Here is an 11,724-nt window from a genome sequence, read left to right as displayed (position 1 = left end):
TAAATAAGTGGACATACCTTTATTTGCAAGGAAAGGATAAAATAAATATGGGTCCTATTCTCATGAGTCATTAACCTGATGGAAACAAAAACCACAAATCATACGCTGTTCCAAAAACAATTTCCACCCCTAAGTGGGAGAAAACTTCAGGCTACAGCTAAACATTGTGACCAAAACATTTAATTAACAAAAAATATTACAATAGCAGAGAAAATAATAACAATAAAGAGAAATCAGAAGTGGGAGTCAGGGTAGAAAAAAATGCAAAGGCCTTGGTCCCTAGGAGACCAACACGCCAGCTGAGCTGGCCTTAGCCCCAGCCCCTTCTGAGTTTTCCTTGGCTGCTGGCTTCTCATCTTCTCCCATGAGACGAATGTTGTGCTTTTCCCGGAATTCATTTAGTTCTTTTCCTTTTGCCTGAAGCTGCTGTGTCAATGTCTCAATGATCTTCTGTATCTAGAGGACAAGTGACAGGGATTATATAAGGAATTCAGGACTCCTTTCCCCCACCTGGAATGGACTATGGCTGGAGGAAGTGTTAACACGTTAAACCTTACCTTTAACCAAGTAGAGGAGCCCAGACATTAAAATTATTCCTTTCTTGAAAGCAGTGGTTTATACACTTTAATGTACTTAGAATCACCTGGGCTGCTTATTTTTATTTTTTACAGAGACAAGTTCCCACTATGTTGCCCAGGCTGGTCTCAAACTCCTGCCTCAAGCAATCCTCCTGCCTCAGTCTCCCAAAGCACTGGAAATACAGGCATGAGCTTATTTTTATTTTTTCATTTTTTATTTTTATTTTTTTTTTGAGATGCAGTCTCGCTCTGTCGCCCAGGCTGGAGTGCAGTGGCGCAATCTCGGCTCACTGCAAGCTCCGCCTCCCAGGTTCACGCCATTCTCCTGCCTCAGCCTCCCAAGTAGCTGGGACCACAGGTGCCCACCACCATGCCTAATTTTTTGTATTTAGTGGAGACGGGGTTTCACCATGCTAGCCAGGATGGTCTCGACCTCCTGACTTCATGATCTGCCCGCCTCGGCCTCCCAAAGTGCTGGGATTACAGGTGTGAGCCACCGCGCCCAGCCTAGCTTATTTTTAAAATGTCACTTCATGGCACTCCCAAAGGTTCTGATCCAGTGGGTTCGGGAAGCGGCATTTAAAAATTAGTCCTTCAGGTGATTTTGATTCACATACCTGTGAACCATATACTATGAGAAACACTAATCTAACCCCAATCCTCCCACCCCAATTCAGCCAGGTCACAGAGCCCACAGCAGTCAGCAATTCCTCTTGTCTAAGAGTTGGCCTTAGCATAGCATAATGAGCATAAGGCTATTTTATGCTGTTGTCTTTTTTTTTTTTTTTTGAGATACGGTCTTACTCTGTCACCCAGGCTGGAGTGCAGTGAGGTGATCACAGCTCACTAAAGCCTCGACATTTTAGGCTCAGGTGAGTAGCTGGGACTACAGGCACATGCCACCATACCCAGCTAATTTTTTGTATTTTTTGTAGTGATATAATTTCACCATGTTGCCCAGGCTGGTCTCGAACTCCTGGACTCAAGGAGTCCACCCACCTTGGCCTCCCAAAGTGCTGGGTTTACAGTCACTGTATCCGATCCTATTCAATGATTCTTGCTTACCTGCTCCTTGTTGTTCTCCAAAGCAGGCAGCACCTCTTTGACAGTTCGCTCCACCAGCACTCCTCCAACCATGCGGTAGCACTTACGAGTTTCATCTACCTCCTTCAGTGTATCGATCACTAGGCTGGGATAGGAGAACAAGGCAGGACCTGAGGATTCAGCCCCACTCTACTACAAATCCCCCTCACGGAGTAGCCCATAGAACTGTCCTACTGTTTGCCGCTCCCTGACTTTCTCACCTGTGCTCATTCAACTCCATCTCCAACTCAGCTGCTTTGGATGCGAGGCCTCGCTGTTCCTGCCGAAGGCGGTTGAAGCCAGCAATTACCTAACAAGGTGAGAGAAGAGATGAAAGAGGGGATAGTGGAAATGGCAGAGGGTCCAGATAGCACATAGGGTGGCAGGCTTTACAAAGGTGTAGTGGGCACCTACCTTGGAAAAGGAGTAGAACCACAAGTTTGCGATTTTGACCTAAAATTTTTCTGGAACTCCATTCACCAAACACGGAGGGCCTACTGAGGGATATCATAGAATAGATTTGGCCTCTGGCTTCTCGTAGCTTATAGTTTGTTGGGAAATAGGCATTTAATATAATGGGGGCCAGGTGCGGTGGCTCACGCCTGTAATCCCAGCACTTTGGGAGGCTGAGGCAGGTGGATCACGAGGTCAAGAGATCGAGACAATCCTGGCCAACATGGTGAAACCCCGTCTCTACTAAAAATAGAAAAACTAGTTGGGTGTGGTGGTGTGCACCTGTAGTCCCAGTTACTTGGGAGGGTGAGGCAGGAAAATCGTTTGAACCCAGGAGGCAGAGGTTGCAGTAAGCCAAAAGAATGGGGGTGGAGAGCTACTGGAGTACCTACAGGGGAGCCTAGACTTGCAGTGAGGGCTGTCAGGAAGGGCTTTGTAATGAGAAACTCTTGTTTGGATCTGCTCAGTATTCCATCCATTGGGGAACTGCCCCTCCTTAACTTGGTGTGGTTCTTTTGGGGCTATTAACCACATGACCCCTGACCCAGGGGCAGTGACCTACAGAGTCTCTCTACAGGAATTGGAATTTTGCAGACAAATGGGTACAGAAGACAGCTGGAGTTAAGATTCCTTTTGGTTCTATAGAGATGACCTTCCATTCCTATTCCTAGATTCCCTAAAGCTGCCCCAGTTCTTGAACTTTGTTCAGTCTATTTAGCCTTTTTTTTTTCTGTTCAATTCTGTGAAATACCCACTATTATTCAAAAATAGCCCTTAAAAAAAAAAAAAAAGACCCAGGCGTGGTGGCTCACACCTGTAATCCTAGCACTTTGGAAGGCCGAGGCAGGCGGATCACGAGGTCAGGAGATCAAGATCATCCTGGCCAACATGGTGAAACCCCATCTCTACTAAAATACAAAAAATTAGCCGGACATGGTGGTGTGTGCCTGTAATCCCAGCTACTCAGGAGGCTGAGGCAGGGGAATTGCTTGAACCCAGGAGGCGGAGGTTGCAGTGAGCCGAGATTGCGCTACCGCACTCCAGCCTGGTGACAGAGCAAGACTCCATCTCAAAAAAAGAACAAAAAAAAGAAAGAAAGTTGGTCAGAGTTGGTTTCTGTAGCCTATAAACCCTAACTGATACACGCTTCCTGAGGGATAATGTAATGGTCTTAAATGAAACCTGAAAAATCAGAGTGTGGGGAAAACAAATGAAAAATATGAGGCTCAGAGACAAAAGACCAGGTTTCAGGTTCTGCCTCTGCTACTTTATTGGCTCTATGGCTGGGACAGACATTTAACCCTGTAGTTCTTAACCATGGCTATGTTAGAATCACCTGAATCATTTTAAAAACATGAATAGTGAAGCCTCAGAACAACTATACAACTACTGGGGGTAAGGCCCAGGCCTCAGTATTTTTAAAAAGATCTCCCATGTAATTCTATTGTGTAGTGTGAACTGAGAACCACTGGATCAACCCCTTTTAGACTTAGTTTTCTTACCTGCAAAATGCAGATTATGATTCCTACTTCATAAGGTTGTTGTATCATGTGAGCCAATGAGTGTGAAACGTCTTTGTGAACAGTGAAGTATATTAATACTGTCATGGACTTCTCTCCAAGTCCAGAACTGCCCCTTTAGACTCTCCTGGCCATCTGACAACAGTGGACTCAATCCATTCCAACCATTACCAAATCTCTCACTCCTATTTGTAAATATCATCTCCAGTCACACAGCCAGAAACTTTGCCCTAATAAAGATGATTAACCACTTCATCTTTACTAGGGTCCCATCTCTTTTTTTCTTTTTTTTTTTTTTTTTAAGAAAGGTCGCACTGTGTCACCCAGGCTGGAGTGCAGTGGCGCAATCACAGCCCACTGCAGCCTCAATCTCCCTGGGCTCTGGTGATCTTTCTGCCTCAGGTTCCCAAGCAGCTGGGACTACAGGTGCACACCATCTAATATTTTTGTAGAGACAGGGTCTTCTTATGTTGCTTAGGCTGGTCTCAAACTCCTGGGTTCAAGCACTCTTCCTGCCTCAGCCTCCCAAAGTGCTGGGATTACAGGCATGAGCCAACATGCCTGGCCTAGCCCCTTAGCTCTAGCTCGCCCTCTGCAAGGATCATATACAGCAAATATTATCCAAATGGCTGACCTGCACCACCCTTATATCCCTTCTACTGCCAATAAACCAAGGAATAATACTTCACCAAAAACTTGCCATTCCAGCAACTTCTTTCTCCCATCTATCACCCCTTCATCTCAATCTACTTTATCCATTCATTTCAACAAATGCCCTGGAAATCTAACTGAGCTACAGGCTGTTTTTCCTTAACCTTCACTGCTTATCTCAAAACCATCCCATTTATATTAGCTTTTTCTCTAGAAAAATTTTCTCTAGAAAAAGCTAATTCCAGATCAAAATAATTCCATCTAAAAAAAAATTATGACTAAAGCAGGTTCTAGATGTTCCCTTAGCACCCATATGATCCACTTTTCTGGATGTATGTTGTTAAATACATCAAAGAAATCAGCTTAAGTGTCTAAAATTTCTGATGCCCCAACTTTTAACTCCTGGGCTCAAGTGATCCTTCTGCCTCAGCCTCCCAAGTAGCTGGGACTACAGACATGTGCCACCACAGCAGTTTTTTTTTATTTATTTATTTTGTAGAGATGGTCTCGCCATGTTGCTCAGGCTGATCTTGAACTCCTGGCCTCAAGCAATCCTCCCACCTCAGCCTCCCAAAGAGCTGGGATTACAGGCAGCAGGCTGGTCTCAAACTCCTGACCTCAGGTGATTCACCCACCTCAGCCTCCCAAAGTGTTGGGATTACAGGCGTAAGCCACTGCACCCAGCTGAGATTTTTTTTAAATTCCAACTTTTCTTCAACATTCTTGCTAATAACTAATTTCCTCTTGTTCCATTTTATGAACTTTTAATCAAATACCAAACTAAAATCTACTTAAACATGTGAGTTATCCACAGTTATTATGTAAAATTTCAGCCATAAGTGCACGTAAAGGAAATGAAATCTCTTAGCAGCTGATATAGTTTATGTGTCTCCTCTAAGTTTCATATTGAAATATAATCCTCAATGTTGGAGGTGGGGCCTGGTGGGAGGTGTTTGGATCATGGGGGTAGATCTCTCATGAATGACTTGGTTGCCATCCCCTTGATGATAAGTCAGTTATTGATCTGAGTTCACATAAGATCTGGTTCTTTAAAAGTATGACACCTACCCCTCTTTATTCCTCCTGCTCCCACCATGCATGAGATACCTGTCCCCTCCCTTTGCTTTTCTTATGATTAGAAGCTTCCTGAGGCCACCCCAGAAGCAGATGCCACGTTTCCTGTACAGCCTACAGAACCATAAGCCAATTAAACCACTTTTCTTATAAAGTACCCAGTCTGGGCCGGGTGCGGTGGCTCAAGCCTGTAATCCCAGCACTTTGGGAGGCCGAGACGGGCGGATCACGAGGTCAGCAGATCGAGACCATCCTGGCTAACACGGTGAAACCCTGTCTCTACTAAAAAAAAAAATACAAAAAACTAGCCGGGCGAGGTGGCGGGCGCCTGTAGTCCCAGCTACTCAGGAGGCTGAGGCAGGAGAATGGCGTAAACTCGGGAGGCGAAGCTTGCAGTGAGCTGAGATCCGGCCGCTGCACTCCAGCCTGGGCGACAGAGCGAGACTCTGTCTCAAAAATAAATAAATAAATAAATAAATATAAATAAAAATAAAAATGAAGTACCCAGTCTCAGGTAATTATAGCAACACAAGAACAGCCTAATACAGCAGCTAACTGCAACTTAACTGTAGACTATATGCAAAATAAGCCAATATTAAGCCATTTCTGGGGTCTGCCAGGTAATGGAAACAGAGAAGTTATCCTTTATTCCCACATTTTTCCTTTTAAAACACAACTTTTCTAATGGTCTTCTCCCCTATGGCTAGGACCTAATTATCCTTCCCTTTCCTCATTCCTTATTCTCTTTAAGTTGTCTGGTGTAAGCACAGATTGACACGTCAGTGTTGTGTCTCCCAACCCTATTAAATCATCATCTATGTACAAACAATTTTTTTATTTTCATCTGTTGCCCAGATGGAGTGCAGTGGTGCAATCATGGCTCATTGCAGCCTTGAACTCCTGGTCTCAAGTGATCCTCCTGCCTCCACTTATACTAGTAGTTGGCATGACAGGTACCCATCACCACTCCTGGCTAGTTTTTTTTAACTTTTTGTAGTGATGGGGTCTCACTCTGTTCCCTAGGCTGGAGTGCAGTGGCACAATCATGGCTCAATGCAGTCTTGAATTCTTGAGCTGAAGCAATCCTCCCACCTCAGCCTCTTGAATGACGGGACCATTGGCATGTGCCACTATGCCCAGCTAATTTTTGTATTTTTCTGTAGAGACAGAGTTTTGCCATATTGCCTAGGTTGGTCCTGAACTCCTGGGCTCAAGCGATCCTCCCATCCTAGCCTCCCAAAGTGCTGGGATCATAGGCATGAGCCACCAAGCCCATACCCTATTGATATATTCTTAAAAACTGCTTAACTAAGGCTGGGCGTGATGGCTCATGCCTGTAATCCCAGCACTTTGGGAGGGTGAGGTAGGTGGATCATGAGGTCAAGAGATCCAGACCATCCTGGCTGACATGGTGAAACCCGGTCTTTACTACTAATACAAAAAACTAGCCGGGTGTAGTGGCATGTGCCTGTAGTCCCAGCTACTTGGGAGGCTGAGACAGGAGAAGTGCTTGAACCTGGGAGGCAGAGGTTGCAGTGAGCCGAGATCATGCTACTGCACTCCATCCTGGGTGACAGAGCGAGACTCTGTCCCCCCAAAAAAAAAAAGTTTAATCCTCTGCTGTTAGAACATTTAGGTTGTTTCCAATTTTTTTGTAATAAACAGTACTAATGTAAAATCTTTTTGGACAGGCCTGGCCCAGTGGCAGTTTGGGAGGCCAAGGTGGGCAGATCATTTGAGGTCAGGAGTTCATGACCAGCCTGGCCAACATGGTGAAACCCCATCTCTACTAAAAATACAAAAATTAGCCAGGTGTGGTAGTGCACACCTGTAGTCCCAGCAACTCAGGAGGCTGAGGCAGGAGAATCGCTTGAACCCGGGAGGTGGCGGTAGCAGTGAGCCTAAGATTGCGCCACTGCACTCCAATCTGGGTTACAGACTGAGATTCTGTCTCAAAAAAAAAAAAGGCCAGGCGTGGTGGCTCATGCCTGTAATCCCCGCACTTTGGGAGCCCGAAGCAGGCGGATCACCTGAGGTCAAGAGTTCGAGACCAGTCTGGTCAGCATGGTGAAACCCCATCTCTACTAAAAATACAAAAAATTAGCTGGGCATGGTGGCGTGCACCTGTAGTCCCAGCTACTTGGGAGGCTGAGGTGGGAGAATCACTTGAATCCAGCAGGCAGAAGCTGCAGTGAGCTGACATCATACCATTGCACTCCAGCCTAGGCAACAGCCAGTCTGTCTCAAAAAATAAATAAATAAATAAATAAATAAATTAAAAAAAAAAAACAAAAAAAAAAAACAAGGCTGGGTGTAGTGGTTCACCCCTATAATCCCACCACTTTGGGAGGCCAAAGCCAGCGGATCATTTGAGGTCAGAAGTTCAAGACCAGCCTGGCCAACATGGTGAAACCCTGTCTCTATTAAAAATAATACCAAAAAAATTAGCTGGGTGTGGTGGCACATGCCTGTAATCCCAGCTACTCAGAAGGCTGAGGCAGGAAAATCACTTGAACCCGGGAGGCGGAGGTTGCAGTGAGCTGAGATCGTGCCATTGCACTCCAGCCTGGGCGCAAGACCAAAACTCCGTCTCAAAAAAAAAAAAAAAAAGGAGAATCACTTGAACCCAAGACATAGAGGTTGCAGTGAGCTGAGATCACGCCACTGCACTCCAGCCTGGGCAACAGAGTGAGACTCCATCTCAAAAAAAAAAAAAAAAAAAACCAAACAAACAAAAAAAAAACCACTTTGGACAAAGAGTGCACGATTTATAGCCACTTTTCTTGAATTTCTTGAATGGTATTCAAAAGTAAGGTCAATGAGTAAAAGGGCCATTAGTATTATTATAGCTTCCATTGCATGTCGCTTGAAAGCTCTCCAAGATGACCAGATTAATTTACATTGCTATCAGCAATATCATGATTATATGTCTTTCCCCAGAGCCCTAATGGTAGCTTTTATTATTTTTGTTAATTTAATACTTTTTAGAGTTGGAATGTAACTCCAGAAACCTTGGAATCACCCTTGATTCACTATCCACATCAAATTAATTACATCTGTACTACTATAACCTCCTTATTTCTATACTGTCTCCTGATTTGCCCCCTTTAATCCACTCCCCACATTGCAGCATCAGTGACCAAAAATATAAATCTAATCAATTATTCCTATGCCTAAAACCTTCCCAATGCTCACAGGATAAAATCTAAACTCCTCAAAAAGTCCTATAAAGACCGGGTTCCAGCTTACCTCTCCCAATCAGTTGTTCCCTCCACATCTTAACTCAGCACTCAGTGTCCTATGTCACTGGTAGTTTCCCTTAACAGCTGTCTTCAGGCATCTGCATAGAATCTTCACCCTATCTTTGGTGTACTTTCCCAAACCTCTCTCATTCAGTTTTTCTCTGCCTAAGTCTAATTCTTTCTTCAGGTTTCAACTTAGATTCTTCTGGGAAGCAGAAGAATCTGGCCATCTTCCACTCCCGTATGTTAACCCTTTCTATGTGCTCACATATAAATGCATATTAGTTACTTAATTTGACAAAATATTTTCTATGTATATTGTGTTATTTTCCACCATGGAGACTGCCTTCTATTATCGTCTTTTAAAATTTTAAATATGCAAATGCAACCTATTTTAAAATATCTATTTCTTTCATAGTCCTACTATAATCTGCCTTCCATAGTCTCAACAGTAAAGGAACACCCATTATATGCCAGGCACTGTGCTAGACTATCTCACTTAATTCTAAAAAACAAAAAAGACTGTAAGACCTGTACCTTCAATTTGTAAATGAGGAGACCAAGGCTGGTGAAGTGTTGTGTGGTGGTCAAAATAACCTAGTGTGGGTCCGGGCACAGTGGCTCATGCCTGTAATCCCAGCACTTTGGGAGGCAGAGGTGGCCTGATCGCTTCAGGCCAGGGGTTTGAGACCAGCCTGGCCAACATGGTGAAACCCTGCAGATCACTTAAGGCCAGGAGTTCCAGACCAGCCTGGCCAACATAGTGAAACCCTGTCCCTAATAAAAATACAAAAATTGGCTGAGCGTGGTGGGGGGAGCCTGTAATCCCAGTTACTAGGGAGGCTGAGGCAGGAGAATCGCTTGAACCTGGGAGGCGGAAGTTATAGTGAACCCAAATTGTGCCATTACACTCCAGCCTGAGTGACAGAACAAGACTGTGTCTCACAAACACAAAACAAAGCAAAACAGTGTGGGACGGGCACAGTAACTCACACCTATAATCCCATCACCTTGGGAGGTTGAGGCAGGCAGATCACTTGAGCTCAGGAGTTTGAGACCAGCCTGGCCAACATGGTGAAACCCCATCTTTACTAAAAATACAAAAAATTAGGCGGGCGTGGTAGCTTATGCCTGTAGTCCCAGCTACTCGGGAGGCTGAGGCAAAATAACTGCTTGAACCTGGGAGGCGGGGGTTGCAGTGAGCCTACATCACACCACTGCACTCCAGCCTGGGTGAAACAGCAAGGTTCCGTCTCAAAAAATAAAAAATAAAATAACCTAGTGAACTGCAGAAATCATACCTGTATCCAGGTTTGTCTAATTCTAAAAATCTATCTCTGTTAATGTATTATTCCTGGCTTGTCAAATATTAATTTCTTATAAAAGCAAATTTATATTCCTGTTTTCTTTTTTGTTTACCATATAGTTTTAATAATTTTAGGAAAAAATCTATAATCATTACCTTTCTCTCCAAAATGTCCTTGGGTCTTCTTACATGACATTTACTCTTACTGGTTTCAATGGAATAGAAGAGGTAGAGAATTATGATTGGATGAACCTGGAAAAGCATGATCTGGGATACTGCTCCACTAATTACCTTCTTTTCAGTTCAGTGCCCCCTTTTCTGGAGAACATACTCAACTCTCTGTCAAAGAAAACTTTTTGACCTTATTACTCCATCAAATAATAGTACTCATCCCTTCTCTTAATGAAATTTTTATTTATTAATTTTTGTAGAGATGTGTGTGTGTTTTTTTTTTGTTTGTTTGTTTTTTCCTGAGACGGAATCTCGCTCTGTCGCCCAAGCTGGAGTGCAGTGGCACGATATTGGCTCACTGCAACCTCCACCTCCCGGGTTCAAGCAATTCTCCTGCCTCAGCCTCCTGAGTAGCTGGGACTACAGGTGCTCGCCAACACGAACACACCCGGCTAATTTTTTTTTTTTTCCCAGTAGAGACGGGGTTTCACCATGTTAGCCAGGATGGTCTCGATCTCCTGACCTCGTGATCCACCTGCCTCAGTCTCCCAAAGTGCTGGGATTACAGGTGTGAGCCACTGCGCCCGGTCCGAGATGGGGGTCTTACTATGTTGCCCCTTACTATGTTTGAAAGCTGGTTTCAAACTCATGGCTTCAAGAGATCCTCCTGCCTCAGCCTCCCCAAGTACTGGGATCCAAGGAGCAACAGAGTAAAGTGGAAAGAACCCAAACTTCCCATTCTGACCTGGGTTGAAATCCCAGTTTTGCCATTTACTTGCTATATGACTAGTTACTTTCCTTGTTTCCGCATTTATAAAATGGACCTAATATACCACAGGGCAGGATTTCTCAACATTGTCACTACTGACATGTTAGGCCAAATCATTCTTTGCTATAAGGGCTGTCTCAGGCACTATAGGATGTTTAATCCCTGGACTATACCCTCTAAAAGCCAGCAGCAACCCCTTTTACTTGTGACAACCAAAAATGTCTCCAGACATTGCCAAATGTCTCCTAGGAAAAGATCATGCCAGTTGAGAACCACTGCTACAGGGTAACAATGAGAACTAACTGAGATAATAGGTCAAGTGCCCGATACAATGTAGATCTTCGACTCCCCTTTGGTTTCCAGGTCCCTTCAGTTCTCCTTCCTATCTCAAGCCTCCTTCTTTCTCCTTTCTGAAAGTTCTTCCTCTTTCACTCCTACAATGGCCACAGGATCTAAGATTCTATTCACAGCACTTCTTCATTACCTTATATTATTTTTGAAATTATTTTTATTCATACTCTCATATTTTCATGGTATATGTGATAATTTGATACATTCATATAATCAAATCAGGGTAATCTATACTATTTCAAGTGGCATTCTTAGCTACTTCTATAGTTCCAGTAATTGCCTTTATTCTAATTGCCTGCAAAACCAGGCCTTTTCAGAAATTCTAGTCCCACATTTACAAGTTAGAGGAAGGAGCTTTATTGTGCCTGACAGAAATGGCTTAACATCAGACCATGACAAGTTCCTTCTTTTCTGAATGTTTCTTCACCAATAAAATACAGATTAATACCTGCCTCACAGAATGCATAAGGATTAATTACTTCTTTTCTGATGTTTCTTCACCAATAAAAAACAGATAATATCTGCC

The 11,724-nt window shown here is 43.8% G+C and overlaps 1 protein-coding gene across 1 annotated transcript in view; it reads right to left on the bottom strand.

Annotated features, from left to right (window-relative positions):
- Positions 1 to 160: 160 nt before the first annotated feature.
- The window catches only part of PFDN2 (prefoldin subunit 2), an 18,111-nt gene continuing 6,547 nt past the window's right edge, over positions 161 to 11,724 (bottom strand). Inside the window, exons 2-4 of the mRNA XM_010367118.2 lie at positions 1,883 to 1,971; positions 1,644 to 1,767; positions 161 to 456 (exon numbers count right to left, since the gene is read on the bottom strand). Of these exons, the coding sequence (XP_010365420.1) occupies positions 280 to 456; positions 1,644 to 1,767; positions 1,883 to 1,971 (390 nt within the window). The 3' untranslated portion in view covers positions 161 to 279. The remainder of the gene's footprint in view (positions 457 to 1,643; positions 1,768 to 1,882; positions 1,972 to 11,724) is intronic.

This window comes from Rhinopithecus roxellana, chromosome 8, assembly GCF_007565055.1.
Source record: "Rhinopithecus roxellana isolate Shanxi Qingling chromosome 8, ASM756505v1, whole genome shotgun sequence".
In the NCBI taxonomy this organism is placed as follows: Eukaryota; Metazoa; Chordata; class Mammalia; order Primates; family Cercopithecidae; genus Rhinopithecus; species Rhinopithecus roxellana.
Note: the sequence above shows the minus strand (reverse complement) of the source record. Positions and strands in the feature narration are given on the sequence as shown.